The 18344-nt window shown below is 43.0% G+C and overlaps 1 protein-coding gene across 5 annotated transcripts in view; it reads right to left on the bottom strand.

Moving 5' to 3' along the window:
- LOC309554136 (F-actin-monooxygenase MICAL3-like) overlaps nt 1-18344 on the bottom strand; it is a 173587-nt gene that overhangs the window by 91910 nt on the left and 63333 nt on the right. For 4 of the 5 annotated variants that reach the window (XM_082255713.1, XM_082255714.1, XM_082255715.1 and 1 more), the window contains exons 11-13: nt 11568-11766; nt 10336-10544; nt 1744-1881 (exon numbers count right to left, since the gene is read on the bottom strand). In XM_082255713.1, the coding sequence (XP_082111839.1) occupies nt 1744-1881; nt 10336-10544; nt 11568-11766 (546 nt within the window). The remainder of the gene's footprint in view (nt 1-1743; nt 1882-10335; nt 10545-11567; nt 11767-18344) is intronic. The other variant, XM_082255717.1, reaches the window with a different exon arrangement.

The raw sequence follows: 18344 nt of genomic DNA, 5'->3' as shown, positions 1-18344 counted from the left end.
CATATACACATGTGACAATATTGAAAGCTGAACACTAGGCAGATATAAAATAAACAAATTAATACTGCTCTGTATCCACTAATACAGAATTAAATGTCTTTTTTATTTAAATGTAAGCAGTCAGTGCCTGAAATTGACTTAGTATCGGCCTCCTGCATCCCTTGTACAGCAGAGCTCAGGCTGGGACAAGGAGAAGTACCTCAAGAAGCCAATCAGTTCATGTAATGATAAGTAACATGCTGATATCAGGAAAAAGCAGAGTGACATAGATGAGCTCATCAATCTGTCCATTCTCCTTAACTGTCCAGAAACAGGCTGAGGGAGGGACAAGACCTGTAAATGTTACTAAACTGCAAAAAAGTAAAAAATCTGATTTCTTGCCCTGCCAGACAGGGTTGTGCTGGATGGCACAGTTGTCTAAATCTCAGAACTGGATACACAGAAATGCAAATCCTTTGGCAGGTATTACTCCCATATACACTATATTACCAAAAGTATTGGGACACCCGCCGTTGCATGCACATGAACTTTAATGGCATCCCAGTCTTAGTCTGTAGGATTCAATATTGAATTGGCCCACCCTTTGTAGCTATAACATCTTTAACTCTTCTGGGAATGTTGTCCACAAGGTTTAGGAGTGTGTCTATGGGAATGTTTGACCATTCTTCCTGAAGCGCATTTGTGAGTTCAGGCACTGATATGGACTGCCTTGCCTGCAGTCTCCGCTCCAATTCATCTCAATGGTGTTCTATCTGTTTGAGGTCAGGACTCTGTGCAAGCCAGTCAAGTTCCTGCACTCCAAACTCACTTATCCATGTCTTTATGGACCTTGCTTTGTACACTGGTGCGTAGTCACATTGGAAAAGGAAGGGGCCATTCCCAAACTGTTCCCACAGAGTTGGGAGCATGAAATTGTCCAAAATGTCTTGGCATGCCTTAAGAGTTCCCTTCACTGGAACTAAGGGCCCAAGCCCATGCCCTGAAAAACAACCCCACACCATAATCCCCCCTCCACCAAATTATTTGGACCAGTGCACAAAGCAAGGTCCATAAAGACTTGGATGAGCAAGTTTGGGGTGGAGGAACTTGACAGTCCTGACCTAAGCTTGATAGAACACCTTTGGGATGAATAAGAGCGGAGACTGCGAGCCAGACCTTCTTGTCCACATCAGTGCCTGACCTCACAAATGTGCTTCTGGAAGAATGGCCAAACATTCCCATAGATCCACTCCTAAACCTTGTGGACAGCCTTCCCAGAAGAGTTGAAGCTGTTATAGCTGCAAAGGGTGGGCCAACTCAATATTGAACCCAACAGACTAAGACTTGGATGCAAATAAAGCTCAAGGGCGTGTAAAGGCAGGCGTCCCAATACTTTTGGTAATATAGTGTTTGTATTTCTTCTGTGTATTCACATGTTTACCTGGAGTTTAGCTTTAAATGTATTTTTTTTTGGCAGTGTGGAAACTTCAAAAGCCTGTGCAGGCCTAACAGAGCAAAATAGGTAATAAATATCTCCTACAAAGGGACTATCAATCCTTGTTGGTAGAGATGTGCTTTAAATACAGATTAGGAACAGTATTCGGAAAATCAGCAGTGGTAGTGTTTTCACCTTAACTTTGACAGGCGCTTCTTATTTTGCAACTGATACCAGGCAACTTTTTTAACATTGTAAATGTTATAACATGGAACATTAACTAAGCCCAATCTGGAACCGGTTATCCAATGGGGAGGAAATGGGGTTACCTTTGGATGGAGATGACACGCCCACTTCTTCCCCCTCCTGCTCTTCGTTAACCTTGTGTACGTGAGTCCAGTGAACATCGGCCTTAATCTCCATAGGGTCCACTGGGGAAAGTGCCTGCTGCAGTTTGAGGTTCCCCGCTGGAGGGAGGCAGAGGAGGGACAGAGAGACATGGAGGAGAACAGAGACAGGGCAGAAACAGGACAGTTAAAGCTGTATAGAGGCAGGAGGGAGAAAACTATGGCATGAGATAAAACCACATCAAGGGGTGGAAGCGAAGCCTAAGGTTAATCAGATTAGCAAAAAAGCAGGCCTGGAAGTTCTTCAATATCTCTGAAGAGCAGTAGCATAACTACAACTAAGCGTTGATGTGCAGAAACTGCACCAACCGGTCTAGCTGAGGGGACCACCAACCGGTCTAGCTGAGGGGAGGAACAGAGGATCAGGTACATATATTAGGTAAATATATTTCCTAAGCAAACAAGCAATTAACCTTTGCAGTTAGGGCACATCCACAATGCAAGGGATAATTTTTAATTTGCCTAGAGTTGTGCTTTAATCACTTAAAGCATTCTACCTACTTGGAATTTGGTAAGTAAATTCACTTTCTCTGAAATCTTTTGATCTTTGCTGATAGTCCTATCTCTATTCTTCATGTCATCTGACTCCATTCTGCTTGCACTCTGACAGCTTTGAAATATAGAGGCCTTTGCTCATCTGCCCCAGCCACTTTTGCTGTTGGAAACAATTCAAAAATTGGGGGAGTGGCTGGGTCATTAAACAGAGTTCCACCTTAAAGTGGAACTAAAGGCAAAACTTATTTTTTTTTTTTTACTTTTTTTGGATAGGAGTAAGGGAGGGTTATAACCCCTGTCAGGTGTTTTTTTGCCTTTGGTGTCCTATTAGGTAGATGTTCTTTCACTTCCTGTCCCATAGTCACAACAGTAAGTTGTGAACACAAAGATAATTAGAACTAGTGTCCCCATTGGGAACATTTTCCCTCTATCTCTGCTCTGCTGACAATCCAATATTTGGGATTTTCCTTTACTTTCACTCTCAGTGATAATGGCAAACTGATAAGAGTGAATCTCCCTGACAGAAATAAAAATCTGACAGCGTTTCCAACCCATCTCCGATCTGTCCAAACTAGAAAGGAGGTTTTGCCTTCAGTTATACCTTAACCAATTAGCATTAAAGCGGAGCTCCACCCAAAATGGTAAATGTCCCTTTTGGGGAGCAAGGTTGGAGGGTTGTAACGGGTACTTGATTTTTACAGGTACACGCTCGCATTTCTGCTCCGATCGCCTAGGCAATCTGAAGCGGAAGCTCTCCTCCCCCTCCCTTCCTGCAGTCTTCTGGGACACATCACAGGTCTCAGCAGACTACAGGACCATTCACAATGCACAGCAGATGCCCGGCTGTGAAGGCGCAAAGCTGTCACAACCGGCTGCCCAGAGTTAACATGCCGGTGCTGGGGAGAAACGACAGGAGATGAAAACGGTTGGGAAGAGCACACCCCTGGATCATGGGACAAGTGAGTTGGTGTTTATTAAAAGTCAACAGCTACAGTTTTTGTAGCTAGTGACTTTCCATTTTTACACAGAATACTGAAGCTCCTCTTTAAAGCAGATGAAGTGAATTTATCTACCATACCCCACCATAAAATTAATTTTCAATCTAAGTAGAGTTAATTAATAAATGCCCCCATAAAGTTCTCACCGATCTCATGATTAGTAGGATTAAATTATATGCAGCAGATATTTGCAGCACTCACAGCAAAAAAACAAAACAATGCCTTATTAATGGTTATTAAGAGGGCATATAAAGAGGAAGCCTATCTGACCACAAGGTGCAAACTGACCAATACACTGTCTTACACGTAATTAGTCAAACGCGCGATAGGCTTGTAACATCCGGCTGCCTGACTTCTGTGAAAACCTTGTGCACCTTGTCATCAGAGGATTGTTCTGCAAATTTCCTGTAGCTGATCTGACGCAAGATAAAAAAAGGTGCAATACAGACAAGTTTGGGTTTCCGAGGCACATTCACAACTACTGCACGAGCAGGACATACAGCACTGGAGGAGACCCAAACTGAGCGATTTAAGCAGGACATTCCCTTATTTTTAGAAATTGAAAGGGGCAACACCATCCGGAAAGTCACAATCGTGTATCTATAAAAGGATGAGAGCCCAAAGCCAAGGGAATTAGTCCAGATTTGAATTTTCACAATAAAATGATTTATTATTTATCATATTTATTCTCCCAATAACCGCATTGGGCCTCCACAACAACTGCTACACTATAACAATCATTTGGAACTGCCATCAACCTTTGAGTTGAGTGCTCCATCACTCCATTTCTGGAACCTTATATGTAGCTCCAAATTTCCAAATGTTCCAGTTTTTCAAAAGTGCCTAAATCTCCGTCCATTACACAATGCCAGTGTTCCCTGATCTGCCCTTGCATGAGCTGTCCTATCAAGAGACCTTGGAACAGACACACAGTTTACAAATCTAAAAGAAACAATACTCACAGCACACGCAAAATCCTTTGTTGTAATAGATGAGCAACAAAAAGCCCTGTCTGGGGCTGGCTCACTTCAATCCACAATTGGGCATAATTTTAGTGTATATCTAGATCTCTATATTTAGTGCTCAACAGACTTCCATAAAAGTTGTTTTATTACACCAACATTTTGGAGAGTCAGAGCCAGCCCTTCTTAAACCCTAACATACTTCAATGTAAGTTCAAGTAATTTGAATGCCTACTATACCTACGGCTTTACTATTTCCTTTGTGTGGAGCTCCTAGGCATATACATGAGTTTGAGTGTTGAAACCATTCCTTTATTTCTACATTACCTGTACATATACATTTGATATATATTGTCATACATGAATTGTATATTTAGCTGTTCGGCTGTATTGCTCTTTTAGCTTGTCTGAATGTGACTAGCTATATCTTAATAAACCTTTGCTTCTGTATGCAGCCGCTATGCAGAAATAAGGAATCAATGACTACCCCAAAAAACCTAAGGTCTGATTGCACCTTTAGAATTAGGTAAAAGCAAAAAAGGCGAAGCCATAGGTTACATCATGCATGAGAATACTCTTTCGTGACTGTGGGTGGATCTGGACAGCTGCACTGTTCTCTACCAGGTCTTAAAAAGTTCAGGATTTTAAAATGAAAACAAAAAGCCAAAATCCTTCCTTGCGGTAAAGGATTTTTGAGCTTGCTCCGGAAACAGCCCATGCAGGACAAATTAATTCCAAACTGCAGCACCAATAATTCATGCAAATCTCCCAACAGATCCCACACCACTGAAAGACTGGCTTCCATTGACACATGCTTGTGTAGTGATATTCTGATTCCCTGTCATGTCTAACTGAAAAACGAAAAAAGACCTGTTCTTCGTAAACAACCAAATACAATTTTCCCAGGTCATAAATGAACACAATGTTTCTGTTTTACTAATCCCTACAAAAATAGGTTTCCCTCTAAATAAAAACAAAAAAAAAAAGTGTAGTTTCTTATACTGATGTGGAAGAATCAGTTTCAGTGGTGTAAGAACTGTCCCCTTGTTAATTTTTTCAGTTGGTGACGCAGAAAGTGGTGGCTGGGATACCTTTAAAAGTACCAACTGTGCATAGGCGTGCGCACGGGGTGTGCTGGGTGTGCCTGGGCACACCCTAATCACCCTGTGTCTGTTAGTGTTGGGCCGGCTTCTCCATCTCTGCCACTGAGGGTAGTGAGATACTTGGTGGAGAGGCGGCTGTGCTGTTGGCTCCAGCAGATAGTGAGGCTTGTCAGAGCCGCTCAGTGTGTGTGTGACACTGTTAGGTAATGTTAATGCTTGCAGGGAGAAAGACGAGCTGTCAAAACTCAGGGGTGATGTCGGGGGTGGGCGGGACCGAACAGCTATCAAACACCAGCCAATAGGATGGGGTCTGGGCGGCCGCTTCGTTTATGTGGCTCCGCCCCTTTCTTAAGCAGCCCAATCATTGGCTGGTGTTTGACAGCTGCTTGATCCCGCCCACCCCCGACATCACCGCTTTTTTTTACAGCTGGGCTTTCTCCCTGAAAGCAGCTACATTACATGACAGTGTCATACACACAGTGGGGTACCAATGTGGGGTGTCAGCCGGCGTTCTCTGAGATCCCACATCGCAGGGTGAAGGCAGCTGCAGTGGCAGCTCCTTCAGTCCGTGCTGCTAGCGGGGGGCGGAGCCGGGATGGGAAGAAGGGGCGGAGCCTCGCGGGGAGGGGCGGAGCCTCGGCGGGAAGAAGGGGGCGGAGCCTCGGCGGGAAGAAGGTGAGTGCGTTCCCATTGCTCAAGTGTGTGTGCTGGATAGGAGGGGGGTGGGGAAGCTGCATATAGAGGGATTCATCTTTCCCTATTCTTTCTGCAGCTGCTGAATAACTGATTCTCCTCCTCTCCCTCCTGCAGGAAGAATAGGGAAAGATCAATTCATCTATATGCAGCTGCCCCATCCCCCTCCTATACAACTTCTTTTGCTAGCCCCCCGGTGCTCGTAATCCCCCCCTCTGCTCTTAGCCCCCCCAAAGGCACTAGACCCCCCTGTTCTTTAGCACCCCCCATGCTCTTCAGCCCCCCACAGTGCTTTTCATCTCCCTCCCCCCAAGTGCTCCCTGTCCCCCCCAGTGCTCTCCACCCCCTGGTTTTCCTTGCCTGCCCCCTAAGTGCTCCCTGTCCCCCCCCCAAGTGCTCTCCACCCCCCTGGTTTTCCCTGCCCGCCCCCCAAGTGCTCGCTGTCCCCCCCAGTGCTCCCCCCCCGCGCCTTCCAACCCCCCTACAATGCTTTCCAAATTCCCTCTTTATTCTCTCCAGCCCCCCCCCCCCCCACCGTGCCCTTCAGCTCCTCCAGTGCTCTCTGCTTGCCCTGTGCTCTCCGGCCCCCCTAGTGCTCTTCTATCTTCTATCATGTCCTCAGTCTCCGAGCATCTCCTGTATCATGTCCTCAGTCTCTGACCGTCTCCTGAACCATGTCTGCAGTCTCTGACCATCTCCTGTATCATGTCTGCAGTCTCTGACCATCTCCTGTACCATGTCTACAGTCTCTGACCATCTCCTGTATCACATCTGCAGTCTCTGACCGTCTCCTGTACCATGTCTGCAGTCTCTGACCATCTCCTGTATCACGTCTGCAGTCTCTGACCATCTCCTGTATCATGTCTACAGTCTCTGACCATCTCATGTATCACGTCTGCAGTCTCTGACCATCTCCTGTACCATGTCTACAGTCTCTGACCATCTCATGTATCATGTTTGCAGTCTCTGACCATCTCCTGTATCACGTCTGCAGTCTCTGACCATCTCCTTTATCATGTCTGTAGTCTCTGACCATCTCCTGTATCACGTCTGCAGTCTCTGACCATCTACTGTATCATGTCTGCAGTCTCTGACCATCTACTGTATCCTGTCTGCAGTCTCTGACCATCTCCTTTATCATGTCTGTAGTCTCTGACCATCTCCTGTATCACGTTTGCAGTCTCTGACCATCTCCTTTATCATGTCTGTAGTCTCTGACCATCTCCTGTAAACACATTGCTAATAATATTAGCTATCTATTTATGCTGAAGGTAGGACTGTGCAGGGGAGGCAGAGAGTGCAAAAGGGGGAACTGTGATTAGAGAGACAGGGGGCAGACTGCAAGGGGCACTGTGATTGGGGGGGGGGGGCTGTGAATTTTGTGCAATAAATATTCCTGAAAACATTACAAATTTTTGTGGGTGCTTACATTTTAAAGTTGGGGGGGGGGGGGTGCCAGATATAGGATCCGCCCCGGGTGCCAAATTCTCTAGGTACGCCACTGCACACACACTGAGCAGCTCTTGCAAGTCTCACTGTCTGCTGAATGTGAAACTCCCCCTCTCCCCTGTTAGTGTCCATAAGTGGTGCCCAGTAGTGCCACCTATCAGTGCCCAGTAGTGCCACCTATCAGTGCCCACCAGTGCCACCTATCAGTGCCCACCAGTGCCACTTCATCAGTGCCCATCAGTGTCACCTAATAGTGCCTATCAGTGCCCAGCAGTGCCGCCTCATCAGTGCCACCTATCAGTGCCCACCAGTGCCGCCTCATCAGTGCCCATCAGACACATCTAACAGTGCCTATCAGTGCTTCCTATCAGTGCCACCAATCAGTGCCCACCAATGCCGCCTATCAGTGATGCCTATTAGTGCCCATCAGTGCTGCCAATAAGTGCTGCCTATCAGTGCCACCTATCAGTACCCATCAGTGCAGCCTCATCAGTGCCAGTCAGTGCTGAGAACAAGCGCCTATTAGTGCTGCCTATCAGTCCATATCAGTGCCTCACATGTAATTTCACCTGTAATACTCATCAAAAGGAAAATAAGGCATACATCTTTTTCAAAACTTAGCAGTGATGGTGGAACCCCTCTACAGATATTTGCCATACAATTTAACTTAAGTGCAAAAACCTTTTAGTGTCCCAATACTTTTGACAAGTGTTTATGTGTGTGTGTGTGTGTATATATATATATATATATATATATATATATATATATATAGTGTGTGTATGTGTGTATATATATATATATATATATATATATATATATATACACACGCATGTGTGTTTGAGCTTTGGGGTGCACACCCTAATGCAATAGGCTGCGCACGCCTATGCAACTGTGTCTTCTTCAGTTATACGGTGGAGCCAGAGACCCTGCTGGAGCTCCCTCTCCCAGGGGCAATAGTCGCCCTCTACACAAGAGGGCACCAGGAAAACACCCCACCCGGCCCCAGAGACAGAGAGACAGAAAGACAAAGAGAGAGAACAGAAATGAAATGAAGTTTGAATGCAAAAAGAAATGGTAATAAAATATTGTTGCACTCCACTCCATCAGGGAAAGAATTTGGATGCCTATGGGTCAAAGTTATGTACAGTATACTGTATACGTCTAGGATACATCTTCAAATAGGTAGGTATTAGAGAGGCAGGAGGCTCTGAATCATGTTATCCACAACCATGGCAGGAAACCCTTCAGAAACAGTTATAGCTAGAAGCCAGTGATAGAGTTGCTGCTGGTCACATGACCCAAGACATTGGCTCCAGAACAGGTGACCTAGTTTAGTGGGGCATGAAGTGGGCTATTATGATAACCTGTTACTTTAACCTAAATGGGCAGTGATAGACTCCTTGTAGAAAAAAAAAAAATATATAACTGTTCTTATGCAGGCAGCTATTTTTTTATCTCCAACATATTCATGAGGGATGAGATACAAGGCGCTTGGGAGCTTGTTCCTCTGTGATGTTCCTAGCATATAGTGAAACGATACACTGTTCCTAAATACTGTTTCTGATCAAAACAAAAAATGATATATTATACATACACAGTGCACACACATACACTCACCGGCCACTTTATTAGGTATACCTGCTCAATTGCTTGGTAACATAAATTGCTAATCAGCCAATCACACCGAGTATCAGAATGGGGAAGGAACAGGAGTTTAAGTGACTGAATGTGGCATGATTGTTGGTGCCTGACAGTCTGGTCTGAGTATTTCAAAAACTGCTGATCGACTGGGATTTTCCCACACAACCATCTCTAGGGTTTACAGAGAATGGTCCAAAAAAGAGAAACTATCCAGTGAGCAGAAGTTATGTGGACGAAAATGCCTTGTTGAGGTCAGAGGAGAATGGGCAGACTAGTTTGAGATGATAAAAAGGCAACAGTAACTCAAATTACCATTTCGTTACAACCATGGTATGCAGAATACCATTTCTGAATGCACAACACATCGAACCTTAAAGCAGATGGACTACAGCAGCAGAAGACCACACCACTTACCACTCCAGTCAGCTAAGAACAGGAAACGGAGTCTACAATTTGCACAGGCTCATCAAAATTGGACAACAGAAGATAGGAAAAATGTTGCCTGGTCTGATGAGTCTCAATTTCAGTTGCAACATTCAGATGGTAGGGTTGAAATTTGGAGTAAACCTAAAAACATTGATCCATCCTGCCTTGTATCAACTGTTTAGGCTGGTGGTGGTGTAATGGTGTGGGGAAAATATTCTTTGCACACTTTGGGCCCCTTAGTACCAATTGAGCATCAGCTAAACGTCACGGCCTATCTGAGTATTGTTGCTGACCATGTCCATCCCTTTATGACTACAGTGTACTCATCTTCTGATGGCTCCTTCTAGCAGGATAATGCACCATGTCACAAAGCTCAAATAATCTCAAACTGGTTTCTTGAACATGACAATGAGTTCACTTTACGCCAATGGCCTCCACAGTCACCAGATATCAATCCAATAGAGCACCTTTGGGATGTGGTGGAACGGGAGATTTGCATTGTGGATGTGCAGCAGACAAATCTGCAGCAACTGAGTGATGCTATCATGTCAATATGGACCAAAATCTCAGAGGAGTGTTTCCAACACCTTGTTAAATCTATGCCACAAATAATTAAGGAAGTTCTGAAGGCAAGAGGGGGTCCAACCCAGTACTAGCAAGGTGTACCTAATAAAGTAGTTGGTGGGTGTATATAAGCAGATCCACTTTGACGTGTTGGGGTACATTGTGCTGAAATGTATAACTAACCTTCACTGGATGGCTCCTCCTCCTCCTCTTCAGATGACTCCTCCTCTTCTTCTTCACTATCTCCAGCCTCCAGTGCACCCTCACCCTCCACCTCACCCTCACTCTTCCCCTTCAGTTTGGCATGAATCTTCACTGCCTCCTTCCATGGTACGCCCCCGAGGTCGGAGGTGGGTAGCTGCTCTTCATCTTCTTCCATTTCTGACTCAGAGCTGTTAAGCGAAGACAACATGCAGGTGAGATGCAGAGAGAACGCTAACGTCACTAAGGCTATCAAAGTACTTATACCTGAACATCCCAACATTCCTCAAAGTAGTTTCCTTTATTATTAAACCTTCCTACCAGGTGGCCTGTGCCTCTGCCAGCTCTCCTTTGACATACTACAGTCTCTGTCAAAATCTGCAGAATTTGACTTTTTCAGGAGTGTCAGATCCCTGTGTCCCCCACCGCATGCTGTTGTCCCTTCCACTTACGTAGGGATGGAGGATGAAACCAGCACATACCAGGGATTATGGGAATCCAACGTTCCTGGAAGTGTTGAATTACAAAGATTTTGCTGTAGGCTATAGGCCTTCAAAAATAAAGGAAACGTGGGCTACTGGAAGTATATAACTTTTTCTATTACAGAGAACTGCTCTGGGTTTTTTTTTTTTTGGGGTGATGACAGTGTTGCTTTAACCTTCAGGCACCCAAATTCTGTTAACATTCTCAGACACAATTCTCCTTGCCACAAGAATGTCAAACTACATTGCAGCTGTAAACTAGGATTGTGCAATGTATAGACACAGCGGCTGTGGTTATAAGAGTAAAATATGCTAAATATATGAATAAATTATACACAAAATGATTGCACGTAAAAGAGATATGGTGTTATAGATTCCTTCTTTAGCATTTCCTCCTAAAAATGTGCTTCACTCAAAATGGACAGCCACTTGCTGGCTTCTTGTATCACTTGGGGACTTCGGTGGTAAAACAACCCCACTCCATTTTTGGTTGCTGCAGTCACTGCAAGGCCAAGTGATGGCATCAAACTTCCCCAGAATGTCAAAAGGACAAATTATTGAGGGTTCCGCCTGGGTAGGCCATTTTTTTATGGTTCGTGGGAGAGATACTACTGTGTGAAAGTCACACACTGGAATCTCTGAGGGATTTAAGAAATCAGATTGTGAAATGTCTTCAGTGAGCTTCAATATGTAGCATCACTATCACCATTTGGTCCCGTCCTTCCTCCTCACCTGCTGACAGCTTCCTCCTCGTCTTCTTCACCTTTATCCAGAAGGCTGCTCAGGTTGTGCTCCGCCAGTGTCTCTTCTGGGACCTCTTCTAGTTCCTCCTTCTGCATGGACACCCGATAATTCTCCAGCTCAATGCGCTCTGGAGTGGCTCGGAGCCTCTTTGCTAGACTGTGGTCTTCGACACCGTTTAAACTTGGACCTGCAAGACATGGTGAAAGCAATGAGTAAGCAACTGGAGCACTAAAGAGCAAGCCCCATGGGAGAGAAATTTTCTGATATAAAAATTTGACCCATAGGTCAATAGGAACTTCAACTTCTTGTGAATTTCTCACAAATGTAAAAGTATAAGTTAATTATTTGGACCTACTGCTGCAAAGTAATCCCAAACATTGGAGAAAATCTTTATGAAATTACTTACTGAAATAAAAATGAAGATACTCCAAATACTCAGTGACCACATTTATATATATATATATATATATATATATACATACATATATATATATATATATATATATATATATATATATATATATATATATATATATATATATATATATATATATATATATATATATATACACGGTATATTACACACAATTTGAAGGTTCATATAATAAGGAATATGAGCAATATGCAGGACTTCACTGCTAAAAAACTGAACTGAATACGATTACAAGATGCTGTAAACAGGTTGCTTGGTGAAGGATAATGCATTTTCTTCCACATCATTGCTTTCTGCTCCACCTAAATTCTTAGGTTCAGGGTACTAAAATAAACATGCTGCAATACAGGAAAGTATTTTATTTTGTAAAAAACTAAAGATTTTTCTGCTTATATTTTGCCTTTCCTGGTTCCTCCATATCCCTTATCAACATGCTAAATACATTTGGAAAAAAAAAAACCAAAAAAGTACAAAAAAAACTTTCTGCCTTCATAACACACCTTATTTTCGACCCACATCTCTATGCAATGTAGGCTGATCATGGCTGGTGGGGGGGGGGGGGGGGTATTGCAGGGTGCTATACATAGTTTCCTGAAAACATCACAGCACCCTTCCTCAGTACTCCTCTATCAAAGGCTCTTTGCCCTGATACAAGCAGTGAGCTAGTTTTTGGGAGGAGTTGTGCCAATCTCAAAAGGCCTTGATGGGAGGATGTCAATCTGGAGTGAGAGTTCCTAGGCAGGCTAAATTTGCATGCAGACCACCCTAGATTTATGCCCATGTGTGATGCTGGGCCTTCAAGACTGCAAGAACTGAATACCAATGAACAAAATAAGGGGCGGGGGGGGGGGGGGGGCTGAGGACAGTCAGGCTGGGGAGGAAAGAGCTAGACAATACTGGGTGGGCATCCTCCAGCCAGGATATAAGGCGGGCTCTATCTCACTTGCTGCAGCTTCTAATGTACAGTACACTGTGAAAAGCAGTGTTAGAAAACCAGAATGTTACAGTTGCCACCAGCACAGGAGAAGATAGGAAATCTCTCAATGGGGAGACCTGTTCTGGTGACGGCGGTGTAAGAGAGGATTTCCCCCCTCGCTTCCAGTTGTCTCTCTGGGACAGGAAGTGAAAGAAATCTTGCCAATGGCACACAGAGAATAGGATGGGGATTCTAGCCATTCCATACACTATCCAAAACTATCAGCAACTAGTTGGCAGCCAGTGGTCCTTTCTCTGATAGGAGAAAATGAGGATGTCTCTCTTTTAAGAGATTCACTCTGCAGTCTGTATAATCTGACCTCTCCTGACACTCAGGTTGATTTCAGTTTTGTCAGAGCCTCCAAAAAGCTAGTATTCTTGCCTAGAGCTTGCTAACTGTTGGCTGCAAGTTATTCAAATGAACCGGGCGAGATTCGAACCATGTATGGGCAGGCTGAATGTACCAAGTTGATCACTTGATCAGCTTGGGTACAACCAGCCTGCTGGCTCTTACATGCAATTACAGCACTGTCTGTGTTGATGGGGGAATCAAGTGAATTTCTTTTCTGCAACCACAAGAAATCTGCATCGTCTATGGGCTGCTTAAGTGTGAGCATTTTTTTTCTTCAGCATGGATGGCTTCTGTTGCTCTTCAACAACTTAGAGCGCCTTTATACAGATCACTAAATAGGATAAATTGGGCCTTTTTTCCATAAATTGGAGGAAACTTTTGCAGTGAAAGAGCAACAAAGCACAAAACAATCTTGTTCATCTTTATACACAGGGCCTTTTGTTTGTGGACACTCAGTTCATAAAATTATTCAAGACGTGATAAAGGTTACGTTTATACTGTGTAACACAGCTCCCCCTACAATGAGGTCTCTAGAACAGATGAGGAATTTGGAGACAACAGAAGGAGATAAAACATAGTAAACCTCCAAGCCAGCTCCATTCTTTAAATTAGGATAGAGTGTAGAAGGATTAGAACCCCTATCAGGTTTTTATTACTGTCTGAACTGGGGAGATTCACCCTCACTTCCTGTGTTTTTACCCGAAAAAAAAGTGAGTGTCTCAGTGGGGCACAAACACCTCTTCCCCACTCCAACCAGAGTTTTGTCCCGAGTTGGGTTTAATCTGGTATTTTTACTTTCATGATAATGTAAGTTTTGTGGTTAAAATATTCCAGCGCTTTAAGCTGAAATCTGCTTATATTTTGCCTACCCCGGGTTATCAGAATACAGCTGGGTAGAAGATGCAGGACAGACACAAAACTCAGATAAAATAAAGCACGTAAGGGGTCGAGCCCACACAGACATACACAGAACAGACATAGGAGGGAATACAAATTTGTGTTGAGGGTTTCTTCCCTAGATATGTACTTTTCAGCATTACCCCTCTGCTGTTAATCTGTTCATCTTTGACCGCAAGTGTGCGGTCATAGGAAGTTATTGCTGAAATCACGAAGAATGATTCAGTTCTGTCCAGTCAACCTCATCATCCACACTATATATGGCATAGGGGGGACTTTGCTATTTAGAGCGCCACTCTAAAGAGAACAAACATGGCTTACCTATCTATGTGCCTTTTATATTTCTAAGAACATTTGAGTCGATTACCATCCAATAAACCGGTTTGCGTTTAAAATGCTACACTGAGATTGGCACCGCTCTCTTCTCCGTTCTTTCGCTATTGAGAGCGCACAGCTATACAGCTTATACTCACTGTGCTACACATGAGAACCATCATACTGCTGTCCTCCTGTGCTCCACCCTTCACATACATTGGCCTAACACCTTTCCCACTAGTTTCCAGTGCCTGAAACATGCTATTATGCCTATAAAAGTGCACTCTGCAAGGGAAGAGGGCCTGACCAGTTAGAAGGCAAAATCACCCACTCGGAATTCTGCTGTGCAGCCAGTTTGAGGAAGAAAATGTTCACATATTTATTACGCATCTAAACTTCTATTTTTTTCTCAACAATAGTATCAAATGAAATCTAGAGTTTCAGGTAAATCTAAGAGTTGCTGCTGGCTAAACATTCTCCGTGTTAATTACAGCCCTGTACACATATGCATTTGCTGAGCATTGTTATAGGATGGTTTAAGCTACAGACAGCACTGCCCTTAAAATCTGTTTTCAGAGCTCCCTGGCTTTTGGAAAAGGACTCTTTAATGGAAATCCACGCTGAGAAGACTACACAGGCTAACCTCTCCAGATTTCCAGAACGAGAGGACAGGAATGGTATGTTGTCACAGAAGAGTTTCCTTTAGGGATAAAGACTTTGATAAAGCCGCTTTGTGAACGCAGTGCTCTTTAGGGCAGCGTGCTGATTTCAGCAAATGCCTGTGTGTACAGAAAAGGGAACAACATCTGATATCCACATCCATGCTTAAAATTAAAAAAAGAATAAGTCACAAGCCAGGGAAAAAATTAAAAAGTCAAAATTTATTAACATAAAAACTGCAGCAGTAAAAGAAACAAACCATTACAGAGTATGACAAAGAAACAGGAGAGAGAAAGATAGAGATAGTAACCAGGAAACAGGAGCAGGGGGACAACACAGGGATGGGAAGACCACATTATTCTCATTGATGGGGTATATACTGTACACATGAAAGATGCCTGACGGTCAGATACAGATGACACAATATAGGACTACTTTTTAGTCAAATCTCACTTCTCTTCTCAATGTGAAAATGCAAAATTCAACCCATAACTAATGTTAAAGCCCAACTCTAGACAAAACTGTTTTTTCTATTTTGGATAAAGCGGGGAAGGGGAGTCTGTGTTAGGTTTTCATAGCCATCTGGAGAAAATTTTCTCACCCAGAGGAAGATATTTACCAGCACACAGCCAACCTCCTGCACTTGATTACTGAGCCAGGCAGGGGGAAATATCCCCAGTGTGGAACCAAACAGCAATATAATTATTTACATTATTTGACACAGGATCAAACCCTTCCATACTCTATTCAAAATGGAAAAAAAAAAAAAAGTTTGGTTGACGTTTTAATTTTATGTTGACTATTAGCTGATCTAGCTCTAACTACCATTATACAGAAGCAGCTAACAAAAAAAAAAGCTTCAGCGTTGTATCAAAGCAGCACTTGGCAGGGAAGGTATTTTCCAGCACACTGCCGACTTCCTCATGGCCACTATAGGCAGCCCCTTCCCAGCCAAAAATGGCTGATGACTTTGGAGATTACAATGAGATAACTATGGAGTGTATTTTTGAGTGAGTGAGGCTGCATGTACATTTGTTCTGTGTTCAGGTAAATCTGAAGAAAATTGTAAGAAAATTGTATAATGCATGACCAGCCTTAGGATGGCCATACATTATACAATTTTCTTGAAATGTACCTTCAATTATGTAATACAAAGGCCTGCCTACATGGATACAATTGAAAGTGTTGTTTAGTTTTGACCTCATAGTATGTGGTTTTTGGTAAATCTAACAGAAAATTGTACAAGAAAATTGAACATGTATGGCCAGCCTTAGATGCATTAAATTTCCTATAATACTCAGCTCTATCTAGTGGCCATAATGTGGTATTTTCACAATTCACTTTGTTGGTTATAATCCAACTTTTACTAAATCTTTACTACTGCTCATAGTATTTGAAGAACATTTGGCCAGAAGAGAAACTTGATTTTGTCCAATTATCACAACAGCTGGCTAGTTTGCACAGAACTAGCGTACGTGCAGTTTTTTGAAAATAACTTTGTGAATATTTAATAGATAATCTGTTATGCATATATCGTGAACATGGACATATAAAGGATGTGAAGATTTTACTAATGTAGTATTGGGTGTTTGTATATGGCTTAGGGCTCCTTCAGTGAACACTCCACCTTACAGTGTTTGTGAGGACAGACAGATAACATTAGACTAAGAAACATAAAAAAAATAAAATGATACCAGCATAACACATAGAAAGAAGTGAGGACATTGCTAGAAACAGGTTTAGAATCCCCTGGATAACACTGAAAGCAACAAAAAGTGACAGCAGTCACAAACATAGCGAGACTGCGGCCTGTGCAATGGACCAGACAGACGTGCACCCTAAAAGGCACACCACGCGTGGACAAGCTGTGGTTTTACAAACACGTGCAGAGCATAAGTGATCATGACGTGGAATTAAATGGATAGGTCATACGACTATGAAAATTTCTGAAGACATCTGGGAAGGGCTAATTTTATTCTCCCAGCCATTACAATGAAGTACCTGAACGAAGCAGCAAAGAGGATTTACTTATTATTGCTACAAGTCACTATCAAGTCACACCAGTAAAGAACGTTAAGGCAGACAATCTAGACTCAAAAATGGCTGCACATAACACACTGCAACACAAGCGTCATGACTGGACACAAATACAAAACATAGCTTTTTCTATTCTAAATGTATAAAAAAACACAAAGATAATAAAAGCCTGCCACTCAAAGTGCATCTACTACTCATACAATGGCAGATGCTTGTTCTTAATACCACTTAGGGCAAAAAGTGATCGGAACCCAATAAAGCCTCAAGAAACAAGCAGCACAGCATGAGCATAAACTGTTGAGCTGGCCTCCCAGCCATAGCTGCCTTTTTCCTGTACGAATGAGAACACCACTTTAAATTCCAGGTACGGTATATTATTGACTCATTGTATAAACTTTATCATTTACCAAATTGCAGAGTTCCAGCCACAAAGAGAAAACGACAGCCCGGTTTGTTTACTCACTTTGCCACATAAAATGTCTGAAATCCTGAACTTTGCTTGAACGCAGATTAAGTGGCACAGACTAAATGTAGGCCATCTTTAGCAGCAGTACAACGGTGTAAACACCACAATTCACCCAGAATAAGAAGAAAAACACCATAAAATAATAAATACTTATTTCAATTTCAAAGTGCTCAGTGAGAAAAAAATACAGCAAATCACCATCTTGCGCACGCTGCGCCCCTCCAGGAGAATCCCAACATAGAAAATGAATCCCTCCCCTATATTATCAGGGACTTCTTTTGTAAAATGATAAATCAATATTAAAGTAATCAGCAGAACCCTGTACTCACCCTAGTGCAAGCGATTATATAGTTACCATTACCAATACTGACAAAAAATAAATACCCCCACCCCGCATCATACCTTCAAAAGACAAAGTTATATCAACAATGTGACCCTGTCATATAGAAGCAGTGTGTCGCCATAGTGTCACCTACACTTAGCAGAGCCAGCTGGAAAGATGACACAGATGAATCTTGTGTCATTTATATGCAGCTGCCGTGGCCAGTTTGTCACCCACGCTCAACATGGATGGCCATTTTTACTTGTCAAGTCGATAACCGTGAAAACGCTGGAGTACTAAAGTGGCAG

Source organism: Pelophylax lessonae (genome assembly GCF_965119305.1).
Source record: "Pelophylax lessonae genome assembly, chromosome: 4".
NCBI classification, from domain to species: Eukaryota; Metazoa; Chordata; class Amphibia; order Anura; family Ranidae; genus Pelophylax; species Pelophylax lessonae.
This window is presented reverse-complemented; position numbering and strand designations above follow the sequence as displayed.